The sequence below is a fragment of the Monodelphis domestica genome, chromosome 6 (assembly GCF_027887165.1).
Source record: "Monodelphis domestica isolate mMonDom1 chromosome 6, mMonDom1.pri, whole genome shotgun sequence".
NCBI lineage: Eukaryota > Metazoa > Chordata > Mammalia > Didelphimorphia > Didelphidae > Monodelphis > Monodelphis domestica.
The window spans coordinates 278,837,914-278,853,325 of record NC_077232.1 but is presented as its reverse complement, the minus strand read 5'-3'; the positions used below and the strand labels follow the sequence as shown (position 1 = coordinate 278,853,325).

Genomic DNA, 15,412 nt, shown 5'->3' with positions numbered 1-15,412 from the left:
TAAGATTTCTTTTTGATCTCCTAATTGTGATAATTAATTTATATTGGCTTAATTTGTTGATATATTTCTTATCCATTCCTGATTTTTCATTTTTAGGAACTTGTTCAAATGAATAATTTAAGAGTTCCTTATTCTAACAAAAAATCACACTTTGAGCATTCTCTAATAATTGTTTTTGTTTAATTGTGTCTGACTCTTTGTGACCCCATTTGGGGATTTCTTAGCAAAGATACTGGAAGGGTTTGCCATTTCCTTTATTTTGTAGATAAGGAAACTGAGGCAAACAGAATTAAGTGACTTGCTCAGAGTCATATAGCTAGTATGTGTTATGAGGCTGGATTTAACTCATGAACATGAGTCTTCCTAATTCCAAGCCTAGTACTATATCCACTTTGTCATCTAGATGCCTCAATAATTGTTTTTATTTCTTCCTTATTCATGATTTCCCCTTCCCTATTTTTATTTAGGCAATTTGGTTTTCCTTCCTTTCATTGGCTGGTTTTGGTCCAGTTAGTCACCTTTCTAAAGAAACATGTTATTTTCTTTATTTTTCTCTCTACATCTGCCTCTGTCTGCATTCAATCAGTTCTTCATATAGTTGCCAAAGTGGTCTCCCTAAAGGACAGATCTGATCAAGGCTCCAGTGCCATTAGGAGAAAATCTAAACTCTTCTATTTGGCATTTAAAGCCCTTCATAACCTGATCCTAGCCTACCCCTTCATTCACTCTGTACTCTATGTAAATTAGACCATTCACTGTTCCTGTACATACGCTTTTGCTCAGGCAAGCATCTCATGGCCAAAATGCTGTCCTTCCTCATCATGATCTCTTTGAACCCTTGGCTACCTTTAAGGTCCAGCTTAAGTGCTACTTCAAAAGGATTTTCTTGATCCCCCAGATGTTTACCCTTCTACCCCAAAAATGCATATTTATCTTGTATGTGTTCTATAGATATTTGTTTGTATGTATTTTTATGTATTTACTTATCCATGTTTATGTTCTATCCCTTTTGCAGAAGCCTCTAGAGGTTTCAGAATTTCTGAATCTGTATTTCGATCGTCTACCTCAGTGCATCACACACAATAAATATAATAAAACGCTTGGTACTAAATGAATGTTTATTAATTAATTTAAACTTGTTTTGTCTTAATTCTATTATATTTCCTCTTTGATCTTAGTGATCTCTTGGAATATTACTAATTTGTTAGGTCTCCTAACTTTTAAACTGAAAAATAGGAGAGTAATCTTCTCTTCTCTTTCTCTTTTGTTAACATATGCCTTTAGAGAAATAACTTAGAATTTCTATCCTAGAAAGATGTATTATGCTAATGTCAGAATTTTCAGTATCGAGAAATTAATCTTTGAGTCATTCTTAAGCAAATCATTTATAATCTCCATTCTTAAGGTGTATTTACTCCTTTTTTTTAACACCATCATTTTTTCCTGACATTAGTAGTAGTCTCTCAGAAGCCGAGAATGACGATTGTCTTTGTGCATTATCATCTATTGATGTACCCTCATGTGGCTTTGAAGTCCAAAGACTGAGGCGCAAAGTTTGTGGCACATGGGGCATGGGACACCAGTTGCTATGGGAGGTGCGGTTGTGGCCTGGTGTCGGCATTCATGTGCAGCGGCAAGACGTCAACGTCATTTGTCTTCAAAGGTGGTGGCGGCATGGTTAATGTGGGTACGCCAGCTGCTTCTGTCAGAAGCAGCAAGTTCTAGTTGCTTTGGTGTAATGCCAGCCCACTTCAAGTTTGACTTTAGCTGATCCTTGTATCTTTTCTTTGGTCAGCCTTGTTTCCTGAGTCCAGCTGACAGTTCACCATAGAATACCTGTCTTGGTATTCACTGTGGGTCCATGTGGATGACGTCTCCAGACCATCATAGCTGGGTTTTGAGGACCATTACTTCAATGCTGGTGGAGTTGGCTCTGTCGAGGACTTCCTGATTGGCGATTCGGTCCTGCCATCGGATCCTCATGATTGACTGGAGAGAGCATTGGTGGAATTGCTCCAACTGTTTCATGTGCCTCCGGTACAGTGTCCATGTCTCACTACTGTACAGGAGCGAGCTGAGGACCACTGCGTTGTACACTTTGAGCTTCGTCGCAGTGCTTACACCGCTGTGTTGGAGGACTTTGGAGTGCAGCTGCCCGAGTGCCTGGCTGGCCTTTTGGATCTTGGCATTGATCTCATGGTCTAGGGACCCTTCGTTGGCAATGGTGCTGCCCAGGTACTTGAAAGTGTTGACATTAGAAAGCTGCGAATCATTGATAGTTATGCACGGCTGGTTAGTTGGCCTCCCTGGTGCAGGTTGAAACAGCACCTCTCTTTTGCTGAGGCTGATGGTCAGGCCAAACAGTTTTGTTGTGGTGGAGAACCTGTCTACAATGGTTTGGAGATGATTTTCTTGGTGGGCCATGAGAGCACAGTCATCTGCAAAGAGAGCTTCCAGGATGAGTCTCTCTGTTGTCTTTGTTTTTGCGGTCAGGCGGCGAAGGTCGAATAGTGAGCCATCCAGTCGGTATTTGATGTAGACGCCCAGGTCTAGATCCATCACAGCATGTCGTAATACTTGGGTGAAGTATAGATTGAATAGCACCAGAGCAAGGACGAGCCTTGTTTCACACTATTGGAGATGTTGAAGTGATCAGAAGTCTCTCCACCAGATAGGACTTCCCCTGTCATGTCGACATGAAAGAGCTGAATCAGTTTGATGAATTTTGCTGGGCAGCCGAGCTTGCTAAGGATCACCCACAATGCGTCCCTGTTCATTGTGTCGAACGCCTTCGTCAGGTCTATGAAGCCAATGTAGAGACTCAGGTTCTGCTCAAGGCATTTTTCCTGCATTTGCCTCACCGTGAATACCATGTCGATGGTGCTGTGATCTGGTTGGAAGCCGCATCATGATTCAGGCAGGTTTTGCTCTGAGACAGATGACAAGAGTCTGTTGAGTATAACAAAGGCGAGGATCTTTCCAGCAGTGGAGAGTAGTGAGATGCCTCTGTAGTTGTCACAGGCTGCTCGTGTGCCTTTGTTCTTGGATAGGACTATGATAGAGGCATCTCTGAGTTCTGAGAGCATGTCTTCCTCTTCCCATATGCTGGTCAGCACTATATGGAATGCCTGAAGCGCCTTTCCATTTAAGACCTTGTACACCTCGGTTGAGATCCCGTCTTTACCGGGTGCCTTGCCTGCATTCATTTGTTTAATGGCTTTTTGGACTTCTAATGAAGGAGGGACATCAAGTTGCTCGATGATGTGGTTTTGGGGGATCTGGTCAAGAGCCCTTTGGTCAACTGAGGAGGGTAGGTTGAAGAGCTGGCTGAAGTGTTCTTTCCACCTGTTGCTGATGCCTTTTTTGTCTTTTATAAGAGTGTCACCGTCAGAGGATAGCAAGGGGGCGGTGGCGGATTTTAATGGACCATAGACAGTCTTGAGGGCACTGAAAAATTGTTTATATTTTTCATGTCAGCAAAGCACTGGATTTCTTCTGCCTTTTTTTCCCACCATCAGTCTTGCATTTTCCTGATCTCACACTGTGCCGTGGCTTGGAGGGACTTAAATCTGACCTTTTTAAGATCAGAGTTTGGGTTATTTTGCCACTCCATAAAGACTTTGTTCTTTTTGATCAACAGGTCTTCAATAGCAGTGTTGTTCTCGTCGAACCAGTCCTGGTGGTTGCATTGTTTGGGGCCTAGGACTGCTTTTGATGTTTCTGTCACCACATCTCTGAACTGGTTGCATTTCTCCGTTGGACTTCCAGTGAGTGGTCCATTGACAGACAGCTTGTCATCCAGACAGGCCTGGAATGTTTGCAAATAGGATGGATCTCTGAAATGACTCACGTTGCAAGACGGCGCTCAGGTCATAGTAGAACTGCTTGATGGTGGTCTCTGTGCTGGTCAGTGTTGGGGCATATGCGCTGATTGTGGCATACTGGTCTTTGCTGAGAGGTAGGTGGATCTTCATGAGCCTCTCGCTGATGCCCACAGGCAAGTCTGGCAGCTGTTTAAGCAAGTTGGTCTTCATGGCCAGGCCAACACCGTGGATTTTGTCTTCACTTGTAGCTCTACCTTTCCAGAAGAAGTTGTATCCAGTGGTGGGTTCGCTGAGTGATCCCTCTTCTGGTAAGCGTTTTTCGCTTACCAGATGTCAACGTTATATCGCGCCAGTTCTTTACTGATTAGAGCTGTTCTTCTCTCAGGTCTTGGGGTATTCTCTCCGTCAAGTAATGTCCTGATGTTCCATGATCCTAGTAGGAGTTTCTTTGTGTTTTATTTTCTTTGGTTTTGACCACTTAAAGGGATGACCCATCAGCCGCGGTGTGCTGACTGGGTGTTTGTAGGGCAGACAATGTTTGGGACACCTTTTCTAGTCCCCTCCCATGATTAGGGTGAGTATTGCTGTCCTAGAGAGGGCTGGTCAGTCACCCAGGATGCTGCCAAACATCTCTGCTGCCGTGGGTCCAGGGCCGAATGACCACTATTCCGTGGGCCACCTACGTGCAGGATCGTGACTACAACTGCCAGTGGTCACCTCCACCTGTTGCGTCGCCACTCCCCCATCGCCGCAGGTCTTGAAAAGGGTAGGCAGGGTTGGAATAGATGAGTGTGCACAAAGATACTTGTGTGTGAAAGAGATTTAAGTGGAAAAGTCCATGCACAGAGACAGTCCCACTCTCTTGGCGTTGGAAGCCTGGGTCCAGTGGCACGAAAAATCGTTACTCCTGGAGACTTCCTCAGCTGCATTGGGTGGCCGTGTTGTCTTTTGTGCTCCAACATGCCCTAAGCACTCCACGGTGCCTTGCTGCATCGCCATCTCAGCCGTTGAACCTTCTTGTTGGTTTCTTCAGCCTGTTCCGCCGAAGCAGTCTTCACATGCTGGGTGAGCAAAGCCCTAGTTCACCAGGGGTCTACAACCCGATGGCTACCGTCACAAGGTTTGGCTGGCCTGTCGAAGCCGTTGCCTGGGGTGTGGCCACTGCTGCATGCTAGCAGCTACTGGGAGCCACAAGTGAGAGCTGAGTGTCAGGTGGGGGTCAGAGGCTGGAGAACTGCCCTAGGAGGGCATGACAAGCCCTCCATACTAAGGGTGCTACCCCTCCCTGAACACCCCATACACCCCTGACATACTGAAACCCAATACCTCCTGACAATTGAACTCCAGGAAGGCAAACAGTGATTCCATCTCAGTAATGAGACTTTCTCTTTTTAGCTGTTTCTCTTCTCAATTGCCAAGCATGACTGTGTTCTCAGAACTTGCTCTGACTTTTTTAAGGTCACAAGAATTATTGCTTTAATTAATTTCTCTTCTTTATTATTATTCCAATTGAGTGTGAATACTGTTTAAGATTTCTCTATATTTGGGGGTTTTATTCTGTTTTTATTTTCAATAATTATTTTATTTTTTAATCCTAAAAAATATATAGTACAAAGGTGACCTAATAGTACAATAAAAAATGTTGTTTTTCAAAAGTCTTACTTATTGTCCTAGTTACAACTCTAAGGCAGAAGGGCAAAGGCTAAGCAAATGAGGTTAAGTAACTTGCCCAGGGTCATACAACTAGGAAGTATCTGAGGCCAGAGCAGAACCCAGGACCTCCCGTCTCTAGGCCTGGTTCTCTATCCACTGTGTCACCCAGCTGCCCTATTTTTGAATATTTTTAAACGATCATAAACTTGATGATTTTCCCCAACTCTAATACACTCTTGATATATCTTCAGTCAGCATTCCAGTCAAGTGCACCAAAGTTTGGGAAGAGCCTGCTTCCCACTCTCTTTTAGATATCATCTGTTTCTTGTCAGCAAGGATAACTGAGGAGTTCCTTGTCTTTGGTGACCAAAAGTCTTTTAGTGGCTGGTGAGCAGGAATTCTATGGTTACTGTCAGGGTAATCCTTGCCCCCTCAGGCCTCTTCTTGCCAAGTTTGGAGCATATAGAGTGGTCTGGAGAGTTGGATAGAAGGAGATCCCTTCTTCATCCACTGCCATGAGCCTGTGCCTATCTAGATATGTCTGAGCCTAGAATGGGGCCACATCTCATTTGTGCATCCTCTCCTTTGGTACCTCGCAAAGCCTTGAACCAAACCAAGACACTCCAACTTCCACCCTTGGTACTAACATGAGTTAGTACTAACATGAGTTATTTAATTAACTCTACAGTTTTTTCTCTATCATCTGTAGCTCTTCTGGTTCTATGGCCCCTAAGCAAACTATTTGTTCTGAGTCAACCTAGGTCTTGCTTGATATTTATGATGGTTACTAACATGGAATTCTTTTCCTTGGTCCCCTCGATATGCCTTTTAGCATATTTACTGAATAGATGAATGTCATTTGTTTGTTAATTTATTAGTTACTGTCCCATTTCTTCCCAAATCCACTTCAAATCAAGTCAATAGGGATTATCAGTTGCCTGCTATGTATCAGGCACTGTGCTGAGCTCTGCAGATACAGAGAAAGACAAATGGTCCCTCCCCCAAGGAGCTTCCAGCCTAATGGGGGAGATGACCTGCAAACAACAAACAAGATATATAGCCAGATTAAACAGGATAATTTCAGAGGGAAGGCACTAAGATTAGGGACATCTTCCCACCAAAGACAGTGGCAGATTTCTGCAGCTGACACCAGTTTGTTAGTTCAGTGTAATATTTACATCAGTTCTCCCTCTTGACTCATTCCTTGCAATCATCACAGATCATAACAATTATTCTGGATTTTTATTTGGACTGAACAAAAAATGATTACTCAAATATAACAATCTAATATTTATTTATTTATTTAGGACTCCAAACCCTAAACTTTCTCCCTAGTCCTTAAAATAACTCTCAGTCATGGAACTTTAAATATTGTTTTGTGAAACCCATATGATCTTTACACAGATGCTCCCAGCAAATCAGTGATACCTGGTGTTCACCTGATCCATGTCAAATGTTCCCCAAATAGTGTTGGCTTTTCGGAAATTACCAAATCAAATTGTCTTTTTTCTGTATATAATAGAAATCATGTCACAGTACTTAACCCAAAGGCACAGGGACAAGAAGGTTTCCAGGACAGGTTATTACAGAGATAATTTAGGTAGATAAGATCTAGGATGTGGAAGGCCCCTTCTATATCTCTCTGAGAAAAACTACATCAAGCATCTTCCAGCCAGAAATTTGACCAGACAAAGGAGAATTGCTCCCACTGGGCTGCTGGGCAGAGGGGCAGGAGATGTGAAAAAATGTCCAGGCATGGTGGAGAGGGGGAGTAGCTCTGGCTGAGTCTCTCTACCTTTCTAGTAATGAACTCTGGGGTGGGAGAGGAAGGCAGCCAAGCACCCACAGAGCATGATCTATGTGTCATCTTTGGCATCTGTGCCATAGGTTTGCCATCACTGCTCTAGGAGCACTAGATTGCCTAAGGAAGATTAAATCAGCAAAACTTGGAAACAGAGCAGAACAAAGCTGATTTAGCCTGGACGAGATTGGGAGAGTGAATCATTAACACCCAAACATATGCACAGTTTCTGGCCTAAAATTCAATTTGATAAACATTTTTAAGCCAAGTATTGGTGATACAGATAAGAAAAAGTAAGACAGTCCCTTTCCTCAAAAAGCATACAGTCTAAAGAGGGAAGACAAAAATATAGGGGGAAGATAAAAAGAAGCTCAAGTGGGGAGGGCACCACAGGGAACCCTTCCAGGAAGGAATGATGGAAGCCAGGCATATCCCCTAATGGAACATGGAAAGTCTATTTTAACCTGTAGTCAGATTAACCTAAAATGCTCAACTATGCAATAGGTTCCTTATTTTATAGATCAGGAAACTGAGTCATAGACAGTGACTTACCCATGATCACATAGCTGGCAAAGTAACAAAGATAGCATCTGAACTCAGGTCTTCTGATGGGGGCAGAGTGCCAGGCCTGGATTCAAAAATTGTCATCTTCCTGAATTCAGATCTGGCCTCAGACACTTACTAGCTGTATGACCCTGGGCAAGTCATTTAACCCTTTTTGCCTCAGCTTCCTCAACTGTAAAATGAGCTTGAGAAGGAAATGGCAAACCACCCCAGTATCTCTGCCATGAAAACCCCAGAAGGACCAATCAGACACAACTGAAAACAACTGAACAAAAACTAAAATGTTTATTTATGTTATATGTTCTTTGCATGTAATTTGCATAGGTCTAATGATACACATGTTAATTACTGCATGCCCTGAAATATGTTTGCTTAATTATATACTAATGTTATACAAGTACTATAGCTAACATTAATTCTTAAGTGTGTTATGTATCTTGCATGCAATTTAGACAGGTAGTCACTGAAGGAAGGAGCCTTGTTAAGCCTGAGATAAAGCTATTGCATGTGCCATTGATACATATTTGCTCCAAATGGCATCCTGAAGTAATTTCTTGATATGTTGATTTGATTGCCATTATTCTTTCAAGGAGTGAAAACTATTTTCTCCCCAGGGAGGACTGTAATCCACCTTTTAGTCTTGAACTCAGTGCAAAGGATGGAGTATGATCTATGGATTAGCTAGATAGTCTTTGACCTACCATTCCCTAATTTCTGAAAGGTTTTAGACCTGACCTGAGGGACATATTACTCAGAATGACTTTGTCTTTAGAATAGTTATGGGGAAAAGAAAAGTATAAGCCAAGAATAACAGAGATGTAGAGGAGTAGAGACTTTCTGACCTTGGTAGATGGGAAGAGAAAAAGGCATGGTAGAGTCTGCTCTTGGTGTTTATGTCATTGAGATGTCAAGGATCTCAGCCACCTAGAGCCATGGGAATATGTTCTCCTGCCTGTCAGTACCGCACTGTGAGATTCTAGAACAGGGTCATTGCTGAAACTTCCTTGTGCTTTCCTGAGAACTGAAATCTTTTTGCCTAATCGCCTCTTTATTTTATTCCCTAACTCTTACCATTCCCTAATAGAAAGATTGAAAGAAGGCAAGCCAGTCATACTGCCCCTACCAGCATCCCCTTTTTCCAGCTTTGGGATAGTCATGACCACTTTAAAGGCAATTGTTTCCTTAAATAGTATTATTCAGAATTATCTCAGGATGAGAAAATATGTTCAGTGCTTTGCAAATTTATTTTTTAAGTTAATTTATTTAATCGATTTAGAACATTATTCCTTGGTTAAAAGAATTATATTATTTCCCTCCCTCCCTCCCCTCCCCTCACCCTTCCAGCAGCCGACATGCAATTTCATTGGTTATTACATGTGTCCTTGATCAAAACCTATTTCCATGTTGTTGGTGTTTGCATTAGGATGCTCTTTACATCCCCAGCCATATCCCCTCAACCCATGTAATCAAGCAGTTGTTTTTTCTTCTGGGTTTCTCCTCCCACAGTTTTTCCTCTGAATGTGGATAGTGTTCTTTCTCATAGATCCCTCCAAGTTGTTCAGGATCACTGCATTACCACTAATGGAAAAGTCCATTACATTTGATTGTATCAATCTCTGTGTACAATGTTCTCCTGGTTCTGCTCCTTTCACTCTGCATCAATTCCTGGAGGTTGTTCCAGTTCCCATGGAATTCCTCCACTTCATTATTCCTTTGAGCACAAGAGTATTCCATCACCCACATATACTACAGTTTGTTCAGCCATTCCCCAATTGAAGGGCATCCCCTCATTTTCCAATCTTTTGGCACCACAAAGAACGCAGCTATGAATATTCTTGTACATGTCTTTTTCCTTATTATCTCTTTAGGGTACAAACCCAGCAGTGCTATGGCTGGATCAAAGGGCAGACAGTCTTTTATCACTCTTTGGGCATAGTTCCAAATTGCCCTCCAGAATGGTTGGATCAATTCACAACTCCACCAGCAATGCATTAATGTTCCAACTTTGCCACATTCCCTCCAGCATTCATTACTTTCCTTTGCTGTCATGTTAGCCAATCTGCTAGGTGTGAGGTGATACCTCAGAGTTGTTTTGGTTTGCATTTCTCTGATTATAAGAGTTTGAACACTTTTTCATGTGCTTATTAATAGTTCTGATTTCTTTAACTGAAAATTGCCTATTATGTTAGCTCATCCTACCCATGAGCAATCAGTGTTTTTCCAATTGTTTAGATCTAGTTTTAATTGTGTGGAGAGCATTTTGTAGTTGTGTTGAGTTCCTGTGTTTGTCTCGGCAGATAGATTCCTAAGTATTTTATATTGTCTAAGGTGATTTCAAATGGAATTTCTCTTTCTAATTCCTGCTGCTGAGATGTGTTAAAGATATATAGAAATGCTGATGACTTATGTGGGTTTATTTTGTATCCTGCAACTTTGCTAAAGTTGTTGATTATTTCCACTAGCTTTTTAGTTGATTCTCTAGGATTCTTTAAGTAGACCATCATATCATCCACAAAGAGTGATAGCTTGATCTCCTCATTGCCAATTTTAATTCCTTCAATTTCTTTTTCTTCTGTTATTGCTACTGCTAGTGTTTCTAGTACAATGTTAAATAATAGAGGTGATAATGGGCATCCTTGTTTCACTCCTGATCTTATTGGGAAGGCTTCTAGTTCATCCCCATTGCTTGGCACTCTGGGGAGGGGGTGTCCTGGGACCTTCCTTCTGCCTTCCCCTTAAATCCAAGTATTCTCAAATTCTGGCTGGGGGGAATGGGGGGTGGGGCTTATCTTTTAAATTGAGTACAGCAGGAGGGTTCCTTGGCTCTGTCTTGTTGTTAGGTTTGATTTGCAGTCCTCTAGGAGCATTTAGTTTGTAATTGGTAAGGAAGGGTTTTCAGAGGTCTGAACTTTCAATGCCTCTGTTCTGTCATCTTGACTCCACCTCCGTGCTTTGCAAATTTAAAGCCCCATATAAATTCTTGTTGTTATCATCATTGGGTGTTCCATGTGACAATATCCTGAGAACACAGTACAGTAGAGAAAGATAGAGATGTGTGTGCAGGGCCATGTTCCTCATGAGATATGCTAAGGGGCAAACTGTGAGTGCGTTTTACTTGCCTTTAGCCATACCCTTTTAACATGCTATAAGAAATGAACTCAAAGAAAAGCCTCACCTTCCTTTAAGAAGAGAGTTTCTCCCTGACTCCCACTACCCCCAATTCAGTACCTTGACAGTTTAGTCAGCCTTGCTTTCTATCACTACCAGCTACATTCAAGTTTTTTTTTTAAGGTATTCATTTATACAACTGTGTTATTTTCATAATTTATTTTATTGTGTGGTCTGTTGGTAGATTGATAACACAATGGATAAAGCACTTGGTGTAGTGTTTGGAAGAAGAGAGTCCAAATCTGACCTCCAACAGTTACTAGCTGGGTGTCATTGGGCAAGTGACTTAACCTTGTTTGCCTCAATTTCCTCATCTGTAAAATGAGCTGGAGAAGGAAATCGCAAACCACTCCAGCATCTTTGCCAAGAAACTCCCAAATGAAGTCACAAAGAGTTGAAAATGACTGAAACAACTGTAGGACAACAACTATTGAGCTTAGTTTTACTAATGTTGAACCATCTTTGCATTTCAGGCATAAATCCAACACAGTAATGGGGAAAACCTTTTTGAATATGCATTTCTTTGTCTTCTTTTCTAATTACTTATTTTATGTCAATATTAATTAGTGCTAACAGCCTGTGGTTTTCTTTTTCTGCTTTATCTTTCCCTATGTCCCTATTTTTAATCAATAAAATATCAACTATAAAAGGGAAGAAACTATTATGATAAACAATATGTTTGTGTAAAGGTGCCATATTCACTAATAGCATGCATTTGTTTCTATTGACTTCCATTATAAATGTAACAATAATTCACATTTAAACAGTACTTAAAGGTTCATTGCCCTTTCCTCATAACAACACTGAGAATAGGTAAAATATTATATATGAGAAAATTAAAGCTGGCTAGCTCTATTAACTGATACAGCTAGCAAGTAGAGAAGCCAAGTCTCCTGATTTCCAATCCATGTTACCAGACTACAGGATCATAGCACCATAGATTTTAAGTTGGAAGGAACCAGAAAAGACCCCTAGTTCAGCTGCTCTCTTTACAGATGAAGCCCCAGAGGTGAGGTGACTTGCCCAAATCATACAAGTAGTAAACAGAGGAGTTAAAATTGGAACTCAGAGCCTCTCACTCAATACTTAGTCTTCTTTCCATCATGTTATGCTGACTTTCACTAGGTTGTCTTATTACAGGTTCGATGTTCTTTCCATTATAAGGAATATTCTCTCCATGATTATGTATGCCCCTCTACACTTAACACACACATCCTGCACACATACACAGAGAGAGAAATACACATAGACAACTTCCCACCCAGCTCTCCATGATTATCTACTTTATAACCATTCACAGCCTCCTTCCGCACCATTACTCAGTTGAGTTGGCTGCCAATTATAGAGGCGATCTGAGGAAAATTGAATCTGGATGCAAAATGGACTAATTGTCTAGAAGACTTTTTACTCTTCCTCTGTATATTACATTACATAATGTACATTACATTAGCACCCAGATAAATATGGGGAGGGAAAAGAGGGTGGTCTCAGGCATTTCTACCTTCAACCAATTCAAAAAGTGCATCTTCAATGAGACAAGGTATGTGTATGTGTGGGATGGAGTGGGGGCTGGGGGTGGGGATAATAAGTAGGGGACATGCTCTCTAAGATCCAAATTTGCAAACTAATGCTGACACTTGCTTCTTTTTGCTGGGATTCTAGTTCCTTTCAAGATTATTTGCCAAGAAGGATGATAAATGCTCCCCAGACGTAAGTCGGAGGCCTTCCCCTCAGGATTCCCAGATACAGCTACAGCTGAAGCCCAAGAACAAGAACAAAATGAAAGAGGGGAAGCTAAACAGAAGTAACAAATAGAAAGCAGGATTTTTCTTTCTCTTTTATTTGTTTTTCTCTCCTCCTTTGTTTCTAAAACCATTAAATAAACTTGTCAATTAGAGCACCCATTTGAAGTTGTTATATCTGGCTTTTACTTGGTGATATGAGACATTGCTACTAATGTAGAGGACACAGCACATAGAAGACCATGGAATGATTGTGACCTGGGTTCAAATTCTCCTTCAGATAACTTATTATGTGTACGTCAGATAACTTACTCTCAGAGAAGTGGTAAGGTGATGCGATAGATAGTCCTGGACTTGGAGTCTAGAAGACTTGAGTTCAATTCCCACCTCAGACACTTACTAGCTGTGTGAACCTGGGAAAGTCACTCACCCTCTTTGTGCCTCAGTTTCTTTATCTGAAAAATGGAGATAATAACAGCACCTACCTCCCAGGGTGTAAGGATAAAGTGAGATGATGTGGGTAAAGTGCATTACTAATTTTATGTTTCATAAATGCTAGTTATTATTGTTATTTAACTCATTAAAACAATCCAACATCTCTCTGAAGCAAGTTAATAACCATTTTTTCCAACGGGATATTTATACATATGTAGCTGTAGATACATATATACATAAATGTAGAGATCTATATAGATATTTATTTAGGGTATGTATGTATGTATGTATGTACGTATATGTGTGTTCTCCCCCGGGTTTCATGCTGATTATTGCTTGCCATGATTTTGTTTTTCTGTTGAAGGAATGTTTGTCTTAGCAACAGATTTCTGTCTTAAACTATGATGTAAGGTTATAGGGACTTAAGAGAAGCTCCTAAAGTCACACAGTCTGTGGTATGTGCTGTGACATACTGAATGTCCTAGGGAACGAAGACTTTAACATTTTTCTTTGAGGGTTTTCTTTTCTTTTCTTTTGTATCAGGAACCTTGGCTCAGAAGTCTATTCCAGAATTAGGATGAGCACAGTTGCTTGCTTGTGGTTGGAGTTGGAGAATGCCTCTGTGAAATTTGAAGCCAGGGCAGCCCCCACGTGCCTGCTCTTCAGAGGAAGGGTTTATTTCTGGGCTCAGTCCATCCGACCATGTGAAGTCAGAGAATCTGCAGTGCTGGCAGATAGAAACTAACAGGTGCTGGTGAACTTTTTTTCTCCTGCCTGATCTGTGATTTCATCACTGTGATGATAGCAACTCTCTCTAACTTGGAAATGACTATTTCTTAGAGCAGGACTTCTTAGCCTGGACTCTACACATGACCACAGATTCAGTGAGACTGAGATCTTGGATGGTAAAAAAAAATACAGGATTGTTGAGGGGGTTTTCACTAACCTCTAACTGAAATTTAATATTGCCTTCAATCATAAGTGTAGGTGACAAACCACAGTACTGTGACTGTCACAAATAGAGAGAGAGAGATTTTCGTATCATAATACATTCGAAAATTGATTGGTTGTTCAACACATTCCTGTTGCCTTGTCAAAGAATATTCCATGGTTGAAATGGTCTTACTAAATTTAGCCAATCCACAATGGTCTTCATATGATATGATATAAAAAAATAGAAATTAACTTTAACTTGACTACATTTTAACTATTATCTTGTCACTGGATGTGTCAATAAAGTATATAAGTTGTGCCATAAGAAATAATACTTTTTTTAAGCTTGGAAAGAGCTATGTGAGACAATGAAGAATGAAATTAATAGAACCAAGAGAACATTATACACAGCTACAGGTTTAATATTTGAAGAATAACTTGTGAATGTTCACCTCCAGAGATTGAAGTAGAAACATGAAATATATATAGTCAATGTCTTCTCTCATGTGAAGAGGGGAGGGAAGAGATGAATAAAAACAGAAAGTACATATATTACATCACAAACTTCAAAAATATTTTGATAATTGTATTTTAATATAATTGGTTTCTTTTGTAATCCCATGTGTTTTATATTTTTGTATTTAAGAATGTTATTCCAAGAAGGAGTCCATCAGACTCCTGTCATAGGTCATTTCCTGAAGCAGTGAGAGGTTAAGTAAATATCCCTTAGTCACATAGCCAGTATAGGACAGAGGAATAGGCATGCATTGCCTAAGGAAAAAGGGAAGAGGCAAAAGAAATATTTGAAATAGGAACTCCCAACTCATTTTTCATGCCAACAGTTTTGATCATTTTTGTACTTTGGCAGTCCCCCCCCCAAATTCATAGAACCCCCCTTGAAGACATTTGTGGATTTTAGGTTAAGAAGTCCTGAACTATGGTCTTTCTGACTTAAAAATGTCACTCAAACAGGTTAGTTGGTGACAGTGGAAGTTGGGAGTAAAACTTGAATCTATCCACAATGGGTAGTTGTTGGGGTTCTTTAAAACTGCTTCTATCATATCAGGATCCAGAATGTTGGAGAAAAACATAATCTTGACTACCTCTATAATTCACATTTTGAAATGTGTAGATATGAATAGAAAGTCATAATTCTTTTTTTATTAAAGTGCTTTTATTTTCTCAATTATGTATAAAAATAATTTTTAACATTTATTTTTTATAATTTTTGAGTTCCAAATCCTCTCTCCTTCCCTTTTTCTTCTTCCCACTCCTTGAGAAGGCAAGCACTT

The 15,412-nt window shown here is 40.6% G+C and overlaps 1 protein-coding gene across 1 annotated transcript in view; it reads left to right on the top strand.

The window, feature by feature from the left end:
• FAM47E (family with sequence similarity 47 member E) overlaps window positions 1–12,916 on the top strand; it is a 108,424-nt gene extending 95,508 nt beyond the window's left edge. The window contains exon 8 of the mRNA XM_007495747.3: window positions 12,673–12,916. Within this exon, the coding sequence (XP_007495809.1) occupies window positions 12,673–12,825 (153 nt within the window). The 3' untranslated portion in view covers window positions 12,826–12,916. The remainder of the gene's footprint in view (window positions 1–12,672) is intronic.
• Window positions 12,917–15,412: the final 2,496 nt, after the last annotated feature.